The 21252-nt window shown below is 35.5% G+C and overlaps 1 protein-coding gene, 1 long non-coding RNA gene and 1 pseudogene across 4 annotated transcripts; all 3 read right to left on the minus strand.

The window, feature by feature from the left end:
• Positions 1 to 674: 674 nt before the first annotated feature.
• LOC132610783 (6,7,8-trihydroxycoumarin synthase-like) lies at positions 675 to 6152 on the minus strand (annotated as a pseudogene).
• LOC132610784 (uncharacterized) lies at positions 1580 to 4751 on the minus strand. Its single transcript, XR_009571312.1, has 3 exons — positions 4374 to 4751; positions 3408 to 3473; positions 1580 to 2467 (listed from the first exon to the last, which is right to left on the minus strand). It is a non-coding gene; the product is annotated as an uncharacterized LOC132610784 (long non-coding RNA).
• A 1840-nt stretch (positions 6153 to 7992) lies between the features above and the next one.
• On the minus strand, positions 7993 to 14686 carry LOC132611534 (uncharacterized). Of its 3 annotated transcripts, none has more exons than XM_060325955.1 (5): positions 14530 to 14686; positions 12952 to 13161; positions 12696 to 12863; positions 9014 to 10828; positions 7993 to 8733 (listed from the first exon to the last, which is right to left on the minus strand). In XM_060325955.1, exons 1-5 carry the CDS (start codon positions 14564 to 14566, stop codon positions 8159 to 8161), a joined length of 2805 nt encoding a protein of 934 aa, XP_060181938.1. In that variant the 5' UTR covers positions 14567 to 14686; the 3' UTR covers positions 7993 to 8158. The 3 variants fall into 3 exon arrangements, with proteins under 3 accessions (XP_060181938.1, XP_060181939.1, XP_060181940.1); XM_060325956.1 differs by lacking the exon at positions 14530 to 14686 and adding an exon at positions 14203 to 14487; XM_060325957.1 differs by lacking the exons at positions 12696 to 12863; positions 12952 to 13161; positions 14530 to 14686 and adding an exon at positions 11886 to 12275.
• Between the last annotated feature and the right edge of the window lie 6566 nt (positions 14687 to 21252).

The raw sequence follows: 21252 nt of genomic DNA on the forward strand, positions 1-21252 counted from the left end.
AGTATTAAGAATTAGACAAATCTGCCGGAGGAGGCAGAAGTTCACTTTACAAAAGAACAAAGTATGTTGTTAGAGGCAAACTTTCATTTTCATGAGCAAAACAAAAATTTACGCAAGTGTTAAGAACTAGAAAAGTCAGTAAGTAAATTTCAAAAATTCAACAAAAAGAAAATCAAAACGCATATCAAAATCAACTAAAACATATTACGACATTCATAATACGACATTCAAAAAACCAAAATATATACATGGGGAACGAAACTAAAGTTCAAAAAATCATACAGACACTTTAAGAAAACACTATAATTTTAAATAAAAAAAAATCAATTAAATATAAAAAACGACGAAGACAAAGATATCAATTCAACAAACAACAATTTAACATAAAAACAAATATTGAAATGAGCAAAAGATCCAAATTCGTACCTAAATTTTAGAACAGATAAGACAGACACAAAACAAAGGAGGAACGAAGAAGCAAAAAAAAAGAAAAAAAAAGGGAAAATGACGAAATAGAAAGGGTTTTAATGGGGTAAGGGTAATTTCGTTAAAAAAAAATTCATTAAACAGACGGTAGGAGCAAAAATTAAAGAAGGCATAAATGAGGGGCAAAATATATAGACCAACCCAAAAGAAGGGCACTCCGCGCAAAAAAATCGCTTTTCTCGGTCGGTGTTGGACCATCTATGGTCGATTTTTGCGGTCGGTTTTGGATATAGTGGCAAAAGGGGTTTCTTCTTTAATTCAACAGCCCCACCCCACTAAGAACCTTATACAGAAAAGAACTAAAATGCAACACTTCGAAAATTAGGTGAAGCGAAAGGCAAATACAAAGTTTAGAGTTTCTATAGGTTTGGCATGAGGATGATTTTATCAGGTGTACATTAAATGTGATTTGGACATGTATACATAAGTTCAACTGTACCTTCACAGAACTCACCTTATATCCACATCTGAGTGTAGTCTAGAGATAATTTTTAGCAATAAGAAAAAGATCAATCTTCTTATGCATTACAATTCCAGGCTTAACATTTGTGTCAATCTCCTCTTTTTTCATCCCACGAGGCAACTCCCAATCAAATGCAAAAAGAAGATTTAACAATGCGAGTTCCACGATTGCAACTCCTAGTGTAATCCCTGGACACCCTTTTCTTCCTGCTCCAAATGGTATTAAGTTAAAGTCTTGTCCTTTGAAATCAATATTGTTATTTAAGAATCTTTCAGGTACAAATTCTTCTGGATTTTCCCATATTTCAGGATCTCTTGCAATTGCCCATGAGTTAACATGAATAATAGTTCCTAGCTGAATTTCATACCCTTCTAGTGTGGACTTTTCAATTGATTGTCTTGGCAATAGGAGCGGAGTTGGTGGATACAATCTTAATGTCTCTTTTATCATTGCTTTGAGATAAGACATGTTTTGGATGTCATCTTCATTCACAATGCCTTTCTTCCCAACTAATTTTCGGATTTCTGCTTGAACTTTCTTCATAGCTTTTGGGTTCTTCATCAAGGCTGTCATCGCCCATACTACTGCAGTTGCATTAGTGTCTGATCCTGCAACTATTACATTCTACAAAGCAATTAACACGGAAAGAAATAAAAATCGTCAATTAGTGAGAAAGTCTCAAGGGAATACGGAAGACATTTGTGTGCTATTTACATGTCAGACAACATACATATATGTACATCCACACAACAACACAACAATTACAATTACCATGTTTCAGTTCAGAGCAAGTTGGGGTTGGATATATTATTTCTTTTTATATATATCACTTCATTTAAACTATCTCAATCTAATATTATACAAAATATATATTAAAAAAAATAGAACTTTGACAAGAATAAAGATGTATGTTAAACACTAAAGTTCTCCATATTTTCTGCTGACATATAAATCACTAATAAAACGAAAAATTCCTAGAAAACTTTTGTCACGACCCAACCCCGTAGGCCGTGACTAGTACCCGATATGGGCACCCAAACACATCTATCAAATGCCATCTCAAATTTTTATCAAACGCATTCAAGTATATAGCAGATGCCATCAAGGCTATATTTCAAATTTAGATAATTTCCAGAAAAATTTCGGCAGAGTTTCCTTTGTTTTACAGACTATCCAAAATAACCCTGCGCACAAAAAATACCAACAAAGGCCACACCGGCCAATAAAGCAACATGTAAACATATGCGGACCGGCCGCCGCGGCGAATGAGATCGCCCAAACACAACATATACACGCATCCGTACAGAAAGACCCTAACCCACAAACATGTCCACAGACCTCTAAACAAACCGACAGAATCATATGACGGGACAGGGCCCCGCCGTACCCATGAACGAATATATATAAATGCACTAACAATATATATACCAAAAATATAAGCTCCGGAATGAGAGGAGCACTCCGAATAGTAGAAGGGGGTATCCTAAACAGGTGGATCCCCAGGTTGTGCGTCTGTACCTGCGGGCATGAAACGCAGCCCCCGGAGGAGGGGGTCAGTACGAAATATGTACTGAGTATGCAAAGCAGAAGGTACAGAAATAAATCTTGAACAGTAATCGAATCAGAAGTATGGAAAATAATACATATCCAAAAATATCAAAATGTTTATTTCCAAAGTATAAATTATGCATAGGGCACAGGAAAATATGGTCGCCCGCCTGTCGATGGCGCCATAACACAGCATAACACCAGAAAGTTTCAAATCTCCGAATCCCCGGCACACATCACAACACAGCATAACGCCAATCACAGCATAACGCCAAACACATATGGAACCCGGCCCTCGAGCGAGGAGCTCGGTGAACCATAAACACAGCATAACACCGGAATGTATCATAATACGCACGACAACCGAACCGGCCCGGGAACCGGCGAACGATATCATAGGGCACGAGCGGAGTAGTGAGGAATCATATGCATAAAATCATTATCATAAATCCAAAAGATAAGTAAAATAGTCATATTTGAAATCGGAACAATAATTACAACATTTCCTTCCCAAAGTTACCGAAATTACATAAAGGGCGTCGCGGGACCCACGGACGATTATAGACCCGAACTGAGCCCGCCTATGAAAAACATACTCATTTTATATCATACAAACTCCTACAAAAATTTCAAAGCAATCCGAGCTTTTCTGAGAAAGTTATGGGCGTTTGAACTTTTGGAATCGCCTAAGAACAAGCTTTGAAACCAAAAATCAACTTTCATGAAATCTTTACAAATTATAAACTCCGAGGATAAAAGGATCAATGTTATGGCATATGCGCCCAAGAATACCAAGGAAACAAATACGAATCATAGACAAGCTCGGATTTGCGAGAATAGAGTTTCCTAGAGGCTCGTATCATGGCCTACTTTAACTAAGGCATGCCAAAAGAAAGGTTACTTTACATACCTCAAACGCTCTCCAATATGATCCAACTCAAGCTAAGTCCAAACTAGGCTTCGGGCTGCCCACGATCTAAAAATAAGCCATAAAATGCCAAACATCAGCTAAAGACTTATTGGGCAATAAATTCCAGTTTCGCCCTTAATTCTACAGAAATTCGGGCAGCATTTCCCCTGTAAATAGGCTGCCCCGAGAATTTAACTCGGCCATCTCAATCAACAACAACCACAACAACAAACCTAACAACATTAATAATTAATTCGAAAGGTAATTCAACAATAATAGCTCTCTTGCCATCATTTATTAACTTTCATAAATTCAATTCGACGACTTACCTTCAAGCCAAAATCGACGCTTATATGCTCACATACTAACCCGAACCCATACCAAAAACATTTCAAGACATTTTAAGCAATTTATACAACTTTTCCAACAATCCATAAATTTTCCCAAGCTACCCGAAACAGCCCCTAACCGAGACAGCCCTCTAACTTTTTCTTCATTTCCGAATCATGGTTTGTATCTACAATTTACATTCTAACAATCCTATCTCATCAATATACCAATTACATTAAACATACAATAACCTCTAAAACAGTCCGCAACATTCACAACATCCATTTGAGTCATAGAACATTCATTTCCAACATAGGATTCACAATGACGACGACTAAAACATTAAGCGATATTCATTCGTACATTGTCATATAATATGACCCATTTCGACCAACACTACACATATACGTATATGGATGATTCTCGACTGTTCTTCACCTTACAATGATCATAACAAACTAACTAGGCATTAATTCATAGTTTCAACACAACACAATAAACACCCATATACGCGGCTAGCACACCCATCACACAACCCACTTCCAATCATACTATATTTCATGATTTTTCCTCCATTATAACATATTACAACAAGCATACAACCTTTATAACATACAAAACATAATCAAATCTTACCTTTTCTCTTCAATTTCCACAATGGGCTAGGGTTTCCAAAAGATGAAAAATAATGGGTTGATCGCCCCAACGACACCTCCACGCTACTTAGGGACCTCAATATAGTGGGTTTACACCAAGGAATTAATTTTGGGAGAGCTTGAAAAGGGACTTGAATTTTTGGGGAGGTTGGCTGAGAGCCTCCAATGGTGGAGTCTTCAAAAAAAAAAAAAATCTATGTGTTGAATGCAAATGAAGACTTGTGGTCATCTTTTGTGCTAGTGGAAGACTTATTCAAGGGTGCCTTGGCCCACACCATGTGTTGTTCCAATTAAAAGTGAACACACATTGGGTGGGCCAATCCCAAAAAAACCACACGGCCAAATGCATACAAATTGCATAATTTGCAAGTTCCATCTATTCCAATTTTGGTCCCAAATTTTTTTCCTAATTGTTCCATACCAACAAATTCATGCACAACTCATATCTCAGAATAAAATCGAACGTCAAAAATTTTCGACTTTGTATCCCGAAATTGTTTTGTCCTTAACTTATCATAATTAATCCGGATTATTCCACTGTACAAAAATACGGGTTCTAACAACTTTGGACTCAAAGGATATGTACTAACATAACTAAAGCTCTGCCTATATGAACTGGCTCAAATAGTTGCCTTAAGTCGGATAATGAAATAGAGTTACCATAGATTGACAGCAAGTATGAAATTAGTTAGCTTAATTAGGATGAATTCTCTCAAGTGTGCGTGTGTGTGGAGGGGGTAGATAGGTTTAAGACATGGGAGATTACCATGTCAAGTGCTTTTATATCATCCAAAGTGAGATCTACTTGCATTGATTTCTCTTTCTTCAATTGGAGCAAAAGATCAAGAATGTCCCCATCCATGGATTTTGGCCTATTGGGATTGAGATGCTGCTCAATGAGTTCTTCATAAAACTCATCCAAATCCTTGAAATTCTTATCAAGGCTATCGGTCAATCCAGTGAGTTTATCAATCCAACTTAAAGAAGGAAAAAAGTCAGAGACAAAGAAGCTAGCCAGCATTGCTTCAGCCTCAGTTAAAATTTCATCAAATCTCTTCTTTTCATGTGCTGCTTCATCATACCTAATGCCAAAAGCTATTCTACAAATAATTGTACTTGTTAGTATAATCACTGTATTGCTTGGTGATTTGTGAAGTGGTAGCTTGCTGAGCTATTTTCTTAATCATTCTTGAGACTTCATCTTCACGAATTGGACTAAAAGATCGCACTTTCTTGAGACTAAACAAATGAATAACAAAAACTTTTCTCATTTCCCTCCAATAGTCATTGTAAGGTGCAAAGCCAATATCATGACCATTGTAAGACAATTTTTGCAGGCTAAGAGTAGATGGTCTACTACAAAATGCTAAATCTTGTTTCTTCATTACTTCTTTTGCTAATTTTGCTGAAGAAACTACAACCATTTGAGTAGAACCAAGTTTCAGCAAAAAGATTTTTCCATATTTCTTGGAAAGTTTTCAATAATAGAGACGAGGGGTTAAACCATCATACTGATGCAAATTTCCAATGAGTGGTAAACCTAAAGGACCTGGTGGCAGAATGGTATTTCTACTTATTTTCGTTTTGTGAAGAAGAAAAATGAGCATAACAGGAAGAGCTACTAAGAATAGAAAGAACATCATTTTGTTGTCCACTGCACAAAATACTAGTCACTTGAAATGTCTAATTTATAAATGGATCTTGGGTTAAAAGTCTCTTTAAAGGATTTATAACATTTGATACAATATAAAATGATGTAAACTGAGACCTACCAGGAAATACATGTAAGTCATGCTTTACTGTTCGCTTATCCAACTCAAACGTATGGAGAAGCATAAGCCACAAACAATGTCTCACCAATATTGCTGCCCCTTTTAGTTCATTTCCTTTAATAGTAAGATTTTGTCATCTAGTACAGTTCTACATCTGGTCCCATGACGAACTAAATGATTATTGTTGAGCTTGCTAGAAAGACAAAAGCTCTCATTGTTCATGTCAGTGGTCCGATTAATTAACACAAGAAGTGATTCTACAAGTGGACAAAATCTAGATTGTAGCAGCTACGGTTAACATCACGTGTTTCATTTGGGTATTCCCCGGAAAAAAGAAGACCAAGCATAGGAAGTTAGGATACCCCTTCGTCCCAATTTATGTACACGGTTGGACTTTTCACTTCTCATTAGGATACCCAACCCAGGCTATCCCTTCACATACCGGATAATTCTCATAGTTGCCTCCATGTGTGATTTCTTTGGTTGTTGCATGAACTGACTCAATGTTTGTACTGCATTAACATATATCAGTTCTTGGTAAGGTCAGATACAACAATCTAACAATGATCCTCTGAAAAATTACCTTATCCTTAAGTTCTTCATCTCCAGTTGCCACAGCTGTAAGCTTCAGATTTGAATCAAGTGGTGTCCATACAAGCTTTGCACCAATTAGTCCTATATCACCTATGTGTTCCATAACATATTTTCCCTGATTTATGAGAATCCCTCTACTTGACCAGCTGAACTCTATCCCCAAGAAGTACTTAAGAGTTCCTAGGTCCTTGATTTCGAAAGTAGCATGCAATTCCTTCTTTGTAAGTTGAATCATGTTGAGATCATTCCCTGCAATCAACATGTCATCAACATAAACCAAAATTACAACTAAACTTTTGTTGTGCCTTTTGATAAACAAAGAGTGATCCAGTTCACTTTGCACAAAACCAGACTGTGTCAAGGCTTCAGTCAACTTGATATTCCACGATCTACTAGCTAGTTTCAATCCATAGAGGGATTTTACAAGCCTACACACAAGTCCCTGATTCTCCCCCTGGCTAGAAAATTCCTCAAGCATCTGCATGAACACTTCATCATGAAGATCACCTTGCAAAAAAGCATTGTACACATCCATTTGATGGATGTGCTAATCAGAAGCAGCAACAATAGGTCAAACAGACCTGAACAATTTTTACCACAGGAGAGAATTTGTCATGATAATCCAAACCTTTTCTCTGATTGTACCCTTTGGCCACAAGTCTGGACTTAAACCTTTCTATCTCACCATCAGCCTTGAATTTTACCTTGTAAACCCATTTACAACCAATGGGTGATTTGCCAGTAGGGAGTGGAACCAACTCCCAAGTCTTGTTCGCCTGATCTCTTCTTGCATAGCAGTTACCCATCTAGGGTCTTGCACTGCTTCATGATAGAATTTAGACCCATCTAGGGTCTTGCTACCCATTTTTTCTAAAGCTTTCATTTAATTTTTTGAATATAGATTAATTAACTAATTATTTTGTGGTCAATCATAACACTTTGGACTTGAATGTACGTTGAAAAAAATGTGAAGAGCACCTACAACTGCCAACTTATACTGAGGGATGCCTGTGGGAATAGCGTTAAAATACTTAAAGAAATGTTTTAACCAATTAACTTAAATCTGGAATGTAAATGCCTCTATGCAATTTACTCAGTACCTATGCGTAAATAGTCAAGGCGCGTGAAAGCTGGTTAAACGCCCTCAGAATGCTGTGGCGTATCATATGAAGCAAAAGGTCAAATGGCATGCAGGAGAAATAGGAAATAGTCAAATTCTACAAAACATAAAAATAAAGAAAGGCCATATCTTTTGAACAAAAACTGTATGCCCAAAGCAATAATATGCATCCAAATATACATGTAGAAACAAGAATAGTCCATCATTTTGTCTAATAAGGTGTTCAAACGCACAGCCTAAAAGAGAGAAGAATATATATATATATAGCCAACAAAGAAATTACGCGTCTTGATGTACTGAAGAGCAGCAAACAAATGGTACCCAATATGGTTTCGTCTTCCTCTTTTCCTTCTTGATGTCAACTGGATACCTCGCTGGAGAATTCCATTCTTTCTCCGCCTCCTTAGTTTGTGCCTCTGAGCTCAGAATCGAGTTCACTGTCGTCGTCTTAGTACTGGCAGTTTCATCTTTCTTCGGCACTAGTTTTGCGTTTGGAGATCTGGCTTCACCAAGTAGATTTTTCAAGGGAGTGTGTTGCTTCGTTGTGCCGCTCCAGTTTGTTACTTTTGCAATTATCTCCTCATTCTTCTTTCTCCCTTGAGATTCGTTCACCACATTAGTTATAGAAGGGAACCATCCAGCTTTCTGTGCTTCGATCTCGGACGCACCAGCTTTCTTCTCGTCAGCGCTTTCACCGGATTCAACCAATGTCATGAAAGATGGAGGCTCATAAAGATCCGACTTGTCAGCTCCAGAAGTTGGTTTCTGCAAGTCACACACTGATTTTTCGAGTCCTCGAGTATCAGTTGCTTCGGCATCAGGAACAGCTGTCGACTCGGACTGGGTAGAAAGAACTGTTTCGTCACAAATAGCAGAATATATTAGATTGGAGCAAATACATCATCAAGGCAACCAAAATTGACTTCCAATAAGTTAGTTTTCAACATTCTCTCTCTCTCTCTCTCTCTCTCTCTCTCTCTCTCTCTCTATATATATATATATATATATATATATATATATACATACACACACACGCACACACAGAGAAAGCAGAAGTGATTATACCTGACACAGAACCCCAGTATACATACACACACACACACACACACACACAGAAAACAGAAGTGATTATACCTGACACGGAACCCCAGTTGGCATCCAGGCTATCGGCTCTGCTGCTCGATGTCATTGGTGTATCCACTGCAGATTTTATGACCTTGTCATTACCCTCATTCTGTGAGGCTGATGAAATGATACCAGTGGCACTCTTAAGGACATCTCCTGCATCGGAGCTCTCAACAACGTGACTGTTCAAATCAGAATCGACAAGCAAACCAGCCTGCTCTTTCACATCACTATCACTTATTATTTTGGAATCCAATCCAGTTGCACTGGCAGACTCCAATGCTTTAGCATCGTTGCTAATTGTGCTTTCTTCGGAGGCTTCATGAAAATTTTCATCTCTGCTCTCATGCACAGTCGTATCTGTAGTTATAGCACGGTCATGATGTCCTCCAACCGGGCAGATAGTTTTATCACTTTCAGAAACTCCTGCCAGCTTTTCCTCGGTTCTTTCTTTCTCAGTTTCACTCCCAGCCACAATTGGGTGTTCAGTTCTGACCTTTTCATGTTCGTCACGGTCAATTCCTTCGACAGTGACCATAGTTTGATTAGCTTCAGATAAACAAATAGTGTCTTCAAGGGTTGTTTCCTTGTTTCCAAAAAGCTCATTTTCTGTCTGATCACCCTTGTTCTCCTCTGCCATGGTCAAACTTGTTTCTTCGGTTCTTTCAATTACAGGATCATCAACTTTTGTTGTTTGCTTGGCTTCAGATGAAATAACAGTGTTCATATCTGAGAGGTCTGCTGGGGTAACTGAAGGAGGAGAGTTCTTTGAAGAGTCTTCAGATTCTTTTACGCCATTAGAGTTCAGAATGCTCGACAGTCCGCACTCGAAGGTATTTGGATCGGATGCTAATCCAATAGAATCAGTTTTACCCTCTGCGTTGACCACTAACTTTTCTTCACTAACCTGTTCCCCTGAAACATCTAAAGTACTCACCACGGAAGCAGCAACAGCGTCATCTTTTGCAGAGCAAATTTCTTCGGAAGAGCCTAGATCCAATGGTAAACTAGATTTGAACTTGTTGAAGTCTTTAAAGTCTTTAAGCAGTTCGGGGTTGTCTGATGCAGGTAAATCTTTTGCCAATGACAGCACATGCACATCATCTTCTCTCCCTTCCTCAGCTTTGGATGAGTCAGAAAGCTCTGTTTGGCTACCACCGTCTATTTCATTAGAAGAATCAGCTTTTGATTCCACCAAAATAGGTGAAAGTTGAGTGGAGATTCCACCACCTCTGATGCAGCAACCAAGTTGTTCATGCTCCTTTTCTACATTCACAACATCTAAAGATTTAACTTCAGCTTCAGACAAGTCCAATTTCAAGTCTGCAGAATCGGGATTTTCTCTCTCTTTATGCTGTTGTTCGGATTCAATGGGAACATTATCAGTGGCTTGCTCCTCTGCCTCAAGTGACTTAGACTCCACAGTTGAAGGGCCAAAAAATTTTCCCTCCACCTCCTGTGGCTTTGACTCATAACTTTCATTATTTGACGTCTTTTCATCTGTATCAGATACCACTGATTGAGACACTTCGACAGAAGCCTCAATAGCATCAACTAAACCTTCACCGGCACTAATATCTTCTATCCCCTTCAAATCATTTGGCTGACCAGAAGACATCTGCATTTGTTTGGCGTCAATAGATTCAATTGCATTTATCTCATGCAGAGAAGCATCCACTGGGATCTCGGATTTAATAGGCCTGGCGTCGATCGGGCTGTCAAGCTTTGTGCCCAAAGATTTATCTGCCACTGGCTGATCGATTGCACTTTCAAGTGACTCGGGATCATTTACTTCAGCGGCATCATTTGAGGATCCTGAGATACCTACAACCATGAAAGTGCACCACAAATTGGCAAAAACCACATTAAATGTAACGAATCATGTAGCTTCTAAGCGTGAAGGCAGATTGCTAAGCCTAAATAGCAGGACGAAGAAATCAGGAATAAGCAACCCAAAAATTTAAGCTAATATATGTAGTTAAGGCTGCATTACTAATCACAAATTGAAAAGAAGAAAATATCCTAATATTCAAACTAGCAGCCAGCAGAATACAGGGTCATAACTTTTTCTGAGAGAAACAGAATAAATAATTAAAAGTAGCCGTTCAGTGATACTAGCAAAGAAAAAGGTCCTCTACTTTTCATATATTATCCGCAAATTGTAATATAGGACTAATTCACATAGTTGATCCGATACAAATGTTTCCAAAGACACAGCCCACTAGGTTCGGCATTAGTAACAGACTCAGCATCACAAAGGGAATGCTACAAGACAAGCACAAAAACTGGGATTAAAAATCCAGTATAAATTAATTGGAACCACTTTGACAATAGAAATAAACACTTAGCATTTAAGCAAAGATGTTCATAAAATATTAATGTGATCCCACAAGTGGGGCACTGTGTTTCTATAGTTGAGTTAATATAAGCAAAACTTCATCCAGTCCATCTCATTTAGAATTCATCAAAAGAATTCCGATACTCAACCTTATTGGCTCACCATTTACCAAAAGTTGCAGGGGAAATCAATTTAAAGTTAGAAGCAGAGACAAGATTCTAACAAGAGGAAAGAATTAACCCAACTAACTTCACCCAATATATCATTTCTCTGCTTGAACTAAACCAAAAAGTTATTTTTATACCCAAAGAGTTTACTTTTATTCACTGACAGTGTAAAAATGTTTACAGAATCACGTCGCTTATAAGGTAATTGCAGGTAAATCCCTATGATAATCATTATTTAGTACCCTAATATACTAGGTTGAACTAAAAAGATACTATAGAAAATATTTTCATTTTCAGTCTACATAACTTAATTTCATATCCAAAAACTTAGTCTCCAATCAAATTATTTAAATTTCTTCTATGAAGAGATATATACCCCCACGCCCTGTTTCCACGAGAGCTTTCCCTTGCCTTTCTTTACAGAGAGTTTGTCGTGCATGAGGTGCCATATGTGTTTTATCATTATGAAGAATTGTCGTATGTGTTTTATCATTATGAAGAGAAGGCTCACAAGTTCCATGCACTACTTATCTCAAGCCCGCCTGATTCCCTGAGTAAGATAAAAAAAAGGAAAAGACAAGATAGCAATAATCAACTTTCCCTAAGGGTGTGTTCGGTATGGAGGGAAATATATGATTTCCAATTTTCCCATGTTCAGTTGATCAAAATTTTTGGAAAATATTTTCTCTAGAAATACACGTTTCTCTAAAATGAGGAAAATGACTTCGAAGTAGGGAAAACATGTTTCACAGGTAGCATTCCATATTGATTGAGTCTTCCCCACCTTCCAACACACCTCATCTTCACCCCAACCGACATAGCCGCCCCCCCCCCCCCCCCCAAAAAAAACAACAACAAACTCCCATAGTATTTGTCTAGATTATATACAAAAACCTTTTAGGATAATATTTTTTGCTTACGTACCGAACACAAGAAAATAAGAAACCCACTTATTTTTCTAGAAAACATTTTCCTTCATACCGAACACACCCTAAATGAAATGTTGTATTTTCCCTTCTTTGTGAGAGGTAACTGCACAACAACACAGAATCCAACAGAAATTAGGAAAAAGTTGCAAGCCCGAACAACAAATAAATTACTAAGTACAACTACATACAGCATGTTTGAGAAGTCATTTGATCTTCAACATTAACAGACATGAATGGTAATTTGCCTTAATGCTTACCTCCGGTTGCATCGGCCTTCAATAATTCATCATCAATTTTTTTGAAACTCTCCGGACGCTCTTCCATGCCAGGGCTAATCCCGCTGTCAGAGAACTCGGTGACAGCATCAGAGTAAGTTTCATCCTCTGATCGATATGATTTCACACTTGTCATTTTACCGTTAGGACCTAAAAACCAAAAGCACGATCACATAAAAAATTTCACCAAAAAAGAGAAACTAAACTAAATTCGTGCAAAAGGCTCAAGATTTCTCACTTGGAGTTCGATGATCTCCATCTGAGTGGTGCTCGTCATCAGAAACAGCTGAATGGGTAGAATTATCTGCTGTTTCGGATTCACTAAGTTTATATCCTTCGATTTTTCCACAGACTTTCTTGTGTGCCCTTCTGTGTCTAGCACTAGGATGTTGGTTTGGAAAAGGCCAGCCGCATTTATGACACAAATATGGCCCATGATTCTCATGCCCTGCATTAAAGAAACCAACAAATTATACACATATACATGTCTCGGTGAAAATAAAAAAGATTCACGGAGCAATAACAAGAAATAACAATGCTTATAATTAAAGGATCTATTACTAGCCAAAATTAGACCCAGAAAAGGATGAAGTACACAATATTCATACACATATCTACTTATATATGTGGATATACTTTTAAGATTACATAAAACCACCATTTCACAACTCCCAATACCCAAAAGAAACACAAATTAAACAATGAAAAATACCATAATTCATAGAGGAATAACAGGAAATGATGCTTAGTACTAAAAATCAAAATTTAGACCCTGACCCTGATAGAGAATGAACAATACATTTCACACATTCAACATACACATCTCAAAACATTAAGAAAAATCCCCCATTTAGCAACTCCCAATACCAAATATAACTACAAATTAAACGTTGAACCATACAGAAACTCATTGAGCAATAACAGGAAATGATATTAAAATGCAATAACAAGAAATAAAAAATGCTTATAATAAAAGGATCTATTACTAGCCAAAATTAGACCCCGAGGAAACTGATATTTCCACATCATTCATACACATGTCTTGCTTATATGTGAGATTTTTTTTCCTTTTAAGAGTACATAAAACACACAGTTCCCAACTCCCAACACCCAAAAAAAAAAAAAAAAAAAAGACATTGAAAAATTAAAAAAAAAAACTCATTGAGCAATAACAGGAAATGATATTAAAAAATCAATACCCACCCAAAATTTAAACCATGATAGAGAAAAATGAACAATACATTTCACAATTTCAACATACACACTTCTTGAAAAATTAAAGAAAAAAATCCATACTAATGTTGACCACAAGTCAAAGACCCATTGATCAAATGACTTGATACAGAAATGCAAAGCACAAAATACAAAGTACACAAAGTTAAGAGAAATATAAGTTCCTTCAATAAAACCCCTAATCAAGAAACACAAAAAAAAAATGTAAAAGAAACAAAATTTCAAGAACCCCATAACAGAAAAAAGAAATATAAACCTGATGGGGTTGTTATTTTGTAATCTTGGTTGTCCATAACCAAGAAAATGACCAGCAGGAAATAATGCTTAGTATTTAAATTTAGACCCTGATAGAGAATGAACAATACATTTCACACATTCAACATACACACTTCTTGAAAAAATTAAAGAAAAAAAAAAAAGCATACTCATTTTGACCACAAGTCAAAACTCATTGACCAATACATGACTTAGATACAGAAATGCAAAGCACAAAATACAATAAAACCCCTAATCAAGAAACAGGAAAACAAGTAAAAGAAACAAAATTTCAAGAAAACCATAAGAGAAAAAATGAGAAATAAACCTGATGGGGTTGTTATTTTGTGATCTTGGTTGTCCATAATCAAGAAAGTGAAGTGTAACCTGAAGAAAAAAGGAAAGTTTTGTTGCAAAGGGGGTTATAAATGTGAAAGAGGGACTTTAGTGTAAAAGTAGGAAAAGTCTAATACAGTGGGGAAAGATAGAGACAGAGAGGTGGGGTAGTGGGGTGGGGTGGGGTGAGGGGGTTAGTGGAGGTGGGGTATGGAGCAGACAGAGAGAGAGAAATGATAGTGATGAGAATGGATTATATTGGCAGTTTGGCACCATGTGCATGAGTAAAATTGTGATACCTGTCTTATTAAACTAGAATCCTATGCTTTGGGTGGGTGGTTGTACATTAATGATTTACTTGCCCCTAATAGATTAATGTCTAATTGATTGCACTAAAGATGTGTTAAAATACTATTTTCTTTTTTAATTTGTTTCAAAAGAAATATTTAGTAACTCTCTAATTCCAACATTTTATGGGCATATTTAAGACCATAAGATTTAGTAAACTCATTTTTAGTTTAAATCCACGAGATTCAAAAGTGTTTTTTTATTATCTTAATTCTCGTGTTTAGTCAAACCAAAACTCTTAAATTAAATGGATGAAATAGGTTTTAGCCTTGTGGTATCGGTGGAACTCTTCTGTTAAGTATATGTTAGATTTCTTTAAATTCATGAGATTCAAAAAAAAAATTATTATCTTAATTTTGTATCTAGTTAAATTAAGATCCTTAAATTGAATGAAGGAAATATGTTTTAGTCTTGTGATGGTGGAACTCTTCTATTAAGTATATATTAGATTTTCGGTGCCTTCCGCCTTCCTTTGATCTCTTCTCGAATGTCATAAATTTATAGAGTAATCATATAATACAAATATCACTAAAATCTATATTATCGGTAAAATTCTTTATAAGTGTGAGTTCGATTCTCAATATCTTTCATCTCGTCCCCTTTTTTGTTCCCTTATTCCTATGAGTTATCGGTAAAAATCCTCTGCTCCTATAATATAAGTGTAATATTTACTTATGACATGTTTGGTTGAGGTAGATGAGAAGGATGGGAGAAAAGGAAGTAAAGAGAGAAATATTATTGATTTGTTTCTTTTGTTTGGTTAAGGTGAAAGAGAGGAAACAAAATGAAGAGGAAGTAAAAGATGAAATATTTTCCTTAATTATTAAGTGAGGAAATAGTCAAAGGACTAGAAAAGTAAAAGTAAAAAGGTTTATAAATTGCTTTGTTGCTTTTGGTAGGAAATAAAAGAAGAGTGAGGAGCAAGGGTTAATGGATTCGTTCCTTCTTTAATAAGCAATAGAAGTAGAGTTATATCATTATAGAGATTATTTGGGTTGTTTTGGTAAGAAATAAAAGACTCTTGAGTTATTTGTTCTGATTGGGATTTGGTACGCAAATTTTAAATAAATAGATGGGTGAGATCATGTCAACTTTGTTGAATAAATCTAATTGTCTTCAAAAATTCAGTACTACAAAGATTCAAGTCAAACATTTGAAAATGAAGAAGAAAATAAGGCTTGTGGTAAAGCTAGAAAATTAGACTAGTAAAAGCAACTTATTCCCGATATGCTATAGTATCTTGGAGTGGATAAGAGAGGGTCGAGTTCGTATTACCGTTGAATAATATAGTTGCGTCCGAATTTGATCAATTTTTTTGGCCATTCATTTGGTGACTTCAGGATCATAAAAAACCTTAGGAAGCATCAAACATTTCTAATTATATTCATGAAGCAATTCTTAAATAGCAAACATTAGTTCGTAGCTCTCGATGTGACTTCATTAAAAAAAAAAAAAAAATCAAACAGAAGATTGAAGACGAAACTAACCGGCACTGGAAAAAAAAACTAGGAGTATTTTGTAAATATTGGGATACTGATTTTCACTATAAAAGGAGCCCAAAAAAGTTAAAAAGAAATGATAGAACATCGTTGACTTTCGAACATCATGAGCGGCAATCATTTTTTATGTTTAGAAATTTTAATCGAATTATACAACCAAATACACCTTTGTAGCCAATCATACCGCCAAATCCATATTCATTTTTCATTAAACTTCCTTTATCTTTTATTAATATCTTACTTATGACTTTATCTTAGATTTTAATAGAATTATTTTTGTCCAAGATGCTTTCTCCATCTACTTTATGATCTTTAACACTTTTAATATTTGTACGGTCTAATAATAAATCATTTATATCTTTGTGTAATACATCGATCGATTAATTCGGTTTACACTTGATTGTGATATTTAGTTGTGAAAGTGGGGTGTTACATGCACTTGCATGTTGACATTTGATTTTGGTTATGTTTGATCTTCTTGGATTGGAATAATATATACGAAAGAGAAAGAACAATGGAGAGAGAGGCATGGAGAGGCTTTATTTTATCAGGGTTCAATCTAAGGTTTTGCTTTAACAATATTGTTTGAGTTTATTTTCTTAATAAGTTTCAAAATCATGGATAATAAATGGTTGATTTGACTCAGTAGACAATTTCAAAGACAAATAAAATTAGAAAGAAAAGTGTCGCATCGCGAACAAATTGAGTGCTCAATCCAAACGCTTAAGGCAAATGGTGGAGTAGTTCAAGAGATTATAAATTCCTTTAGAAATCCTTAAACAACCAATGAGGAATATTTAAGTGCATCCGCTAACATCATGACGCACGTGTAATACATTTCTTAATTAAGTTTACACATAAATTGAAGAATTCTCGTTTTTTCCTTATTATCCAGAAGCGATAGGACATAAGGAAAGAAAGTGGTTATGTAAAAGAATTGAACTCACCAATGTTTGGTTTCGATATCCTGTGAAAGAATTTAACTATTCAATCGAAAATCTTAAGGCAATAAGTGAGAAGTATTTAAGACATTATAAACCTGAAAACCAGTATACACATAATTATGAGGGATAAGTGCATTCTCAAATACGCATAACTTTTTACTGAGAAAATACACATTCACTTGAGATTAAGACTTTTTTTTTAAAAAAAGCCATAAAAAACAATGATGATGATGATTAAAATGCCTAATATGTAAACACATCTTTTTAATTTTAATTTCAAAAAGTTGTACGTGTGTTTTCAAGTATCTATCTCATAGTATTGTTTATTGAAAGATGCAACTCTAATTCACAATTAATTGTTGTTCATTATTTCGTGATATTTTCTATACATATCATAAATAGAAAAATTATATTCTCAAACTCCAGTAAGACAGCATGGATAAGCTCAATCATTAGATGGTTCAATCTTCATATTATTTCATTGTGTGTTATTCTTTTGGATCGAGTAATAGATTACAATAGTGAATGAGTTTCGAGTTGTATGGCATCATTAATTTACTTTTTTCACAAAAAAAAATAGTAATTTATTTTACTAATCATACAGAAGAAGTGACCCCCCCCCCCCTCCAAAATCCCAACCAACCACAAAAAAATGAGTAATTTGCGGAGGTTGAAAGTTGCAATTGACGGGATTTTAGTCTCTACTAATTGGAGGCTAAAACCTCAACAAATGTTTTAGTGTAAAATAATTGTTCACAATAACAAAAGAGCAGCATTTGAATTTTTTTTTATTTAAGCAAGCTTGACGTGAGCTTGAGCCAATTCATTTAAGAGCTTATTCGAGGTGAGTTAACGCTCACGTATTTATCCTTAACCACAGATATCTTGGGTTCAGCTGCGAAAAAGAAATCACCTTTGGTAGGAAAAAATTTCCCATCCTCAAAGTGAGTTCCAGATGTAAATTTGAATTAATCAGTCCTAAAGTACATATTGAACCGCAGGTGAGAAATCATTTATTATTTAAATAAGGTACAACTACAGAAGCATCGGAATTACTTCCACTTTCCTCATTTTTATTTTTTCTTTCATTTGTTCATTTATTTACTTTCTTGAGTCCCCATTTTGGGAAGCATAAACTAGCGGACAAATAAGCAGATTCGTCGTGTCCCTCTTGGATATATTGTAAATGCATTTATGCATTTTATTTGCCAACAGAAAGTGCTGTCACATGCCTGCGACTATTAGATAATGACAATCTAATCATGTGGCTGAGCTTCTTAACCTCAAAGTCAACAAAGACTTTAAGTTGGATTTTGGTTCATATTTTTCTAGAACAAGCTTTGTGAAAAAATCAGTGTTTGTTATAGTCACTTCCTAATATTAATTGTGACGTTGATGATGAATGGCGGGCCGACGAGGGTAGATTAAAGAGAAGGATTTTTATTTTATTTTTATATTAAAGCCCCAAGGGGCAGATTTTATTATAATTAAAGAGCAAAGGGTCCAATGTAACAAAAAGCAAAACAAAAGTACATAAGTGCAAAAAGTAAACTAATATATGTATCATTTAGGAAAGCTGATCCTAAATCCCTAAAAAAGTGTCGCCTCTTCCTCTTTGATGTCATAGACCTGAAAAGTTCCACCATTGTCCCACCTGAGAAGAGAAGGATTAACAAGCTTCTAGGTAGTGAATCCCACATCAGAATAAAAGAGGAAAGTAGAGAGTTTTATAAGGCATAAAACATTCACATAGTACGTTTGCTTTTGGGCTCGATGATAGCGTGACCCAAAGAACAAATTCGTGAGGTCTGTTGGGTCAAAGCGGATGATATCTATCATGGAATTGGTATGTGACAAATATAATATCAGTGTCGACAATTCCCTTAGTACACTGGTGGAACTGAGTTTCTAAAAGGGGGTGCGTGTGACATCCATAACAGAGGACGGACCAAAGAAAATGACTGAAAGTTCTAAGACGACAAGCTTCTAAATAAGTGAACATGACATCGTAGGTGAAACTTGTGATATTTAGATGAAAGAGAAATATAAAGAACTTATAAAGCACACATAAATTCATATGTTGCACACATTTTTGGGCTCGATTATGACGTAGCCCGAGGGACAAAGCTCTTCTTCATATTTTTGAACTAAACGCCACTTATTATTTTCAGCGATAAAAAGAGGCACCTTTTTTGCGCGGATTTTCCCTTCAAAGGCACTGGTCTTTAATTTCTGTCCCTCAAATTGTTGGCGTTTAATTTTTGCCCTTCGCCAAAAAACTTATGGGTTCCGGGTTGGAACTCTCGCTCAGTCAAAAATTTTAAAAAAAAATCGCCTTATGCATGAAGGCAAACTCTGCCTTAAGGTAGAATTTGTTGCCTTAAGGCAAACTCTACGTTATAAGGTAGTAAACTATGACACAGTTTTGTCTGCTTTAAAGTAGAGTTTTGCAGGGAAATTCTGTCTTGCGAATTCAAACACAATCTTGCGAATTTTTTTTAAAAATTTTTGACTGAGTTGAGATTCGAATCCGAAATTCATTCATTTTTAGGCGAAGGACTAAAATTAAAGACCACCGCCAAATAAGGACAATCTAGCAAATTGGCCAAAACAAGGGCCCAGAAGAAATTGCTATGAAGTCACCGTCGGTGTGTTTTATATTTCATTTGTTTTTGTGTGAAGCCTCTAGTCAACTTTTGTTGAGAATCTAAGCGATAGATATATGAAAATAATACTTATTATTCAAATTATTTAACTTGATTAAAATAATACTCCTTTCGTTTCAATTTATATGAACTCATTTGACTGGGCATGACATTTAAGAAAGAGGGAAGACTTTTGAAACTCGTGGTTCAAAATAAGCTTTGAAAATTTGTGTGGCTGTAAATCATTCATAAAGTGAATTTGTTTCCAAATTAGGAAAGAGGTCATTCATTTTGGCACGAACTAAAAAGGAAATAGGTTCAAACAAATTGAAACAGAGGGAATATAATACTTTATAAGATCCACAATTGTTTAATTTGATAAAAGAATTTGACAAGCAATTAAAAAAGGTGTTTTATTAATTTATATTGTAGATTCTTATGCATTTGACTCCATGCATATTGAAAGCATCTTATTTTTATATGGGGAATAAATTATATACTTCCAACAAACTCATGCTTTTGTCGGAGATAGATCAACATTTTATATTCTTTCTTTTTCCAGTCGTTCAAACTTTGAAGAAGTCAATGCTTCGAATTTCAGGATTCATCCCAAAATAAGCGTAGTTTTAATTCTTTTCAAACCCATTAAAAAAAAAATACAAGGCATCATTACTAAGTATCTCTAATTTATTAGACGTTTTTTAAGAATTAAGCACTATTAAGAAGAAAAAGTAGCTATTTAATATAAAGATATAGTTCAAAATAATTACTAATTATTGTCTTCAATTTTTAAAGTGATAATTATTTTGGGATAAAGAAGATTTGTGCTAAAGCGACACTTTATTTGTGACAAGAGAGTAACTTTCAAATATTTATTTACTGTCCTTTTAAAAATGTGGAATTCCAAAAATGGTTCTATATATTGGGGTGACTTGTGAGGAATGAATGTCATGGCCCCTCTATATGTAACTATTGACTCTAAAAAAAGTTTATTGAAACAAGAAACGGTTATCTCCCTCACCAAATAGGAGGAATATCAAAGTCTCCATATATAATACCTGAGGCGAATTCAGGATATAAATTATATGAGTTTAATCTTAAGATTCTTAGCATTGAATACATTACATTATTAAAGTTATGGATTCATATCTACTATTTATACAACTTTAGCAACTTTACGCATAAATTTATACTCCGCGAAAATTAGGGGTTCAATTGAAGCCCTACCGTCTACCATGCTAGATACGCCACTGTATAATACCTCCTCCGTTTCAATTTA

The sequence above is a fragment of the Lycium barbarum genome, chromosome 9 (assembly GCF_019175385.1).
Source record: "Lycium barbarum isolate Lr01 chromosome 9, ASM1917538v2, whole genome shotgun sequence".
Classification (NCBI taxonomy): Eukaryota; Viridiplantae; Streptophyta; class Magnoliopsida; order Solanales; family Solanaceae; genus Lycium; species Lycium barbarum.

What these genes read in the sequence shown, in the direction of transcription:
- LOC132611534 (XM_060325955.1), bottom strand. Translation starts at nt 14,566, where the DNA reads ATGGACAACCAAGATCACAAAATAACAACCCCATCAG. An exon ending in TGGAGATCATCGAACTCCAA is followed by an intron (nt 12,864 to 12,951) that starts GTGAGAAATCTT and finishes TTTGGTTTTTAG; the next exon opens with GTCCTAACGGTAAAATGACA. An exon ending in GAAGGCCGATGCAACCGGAG is followed by an intron (nt 10,829 to 12,695) that starts GTAAGCATTAAG and finishes TCATGGTTGTAG; the next exon opens with GTATCTCAGGATCCTCAAAT.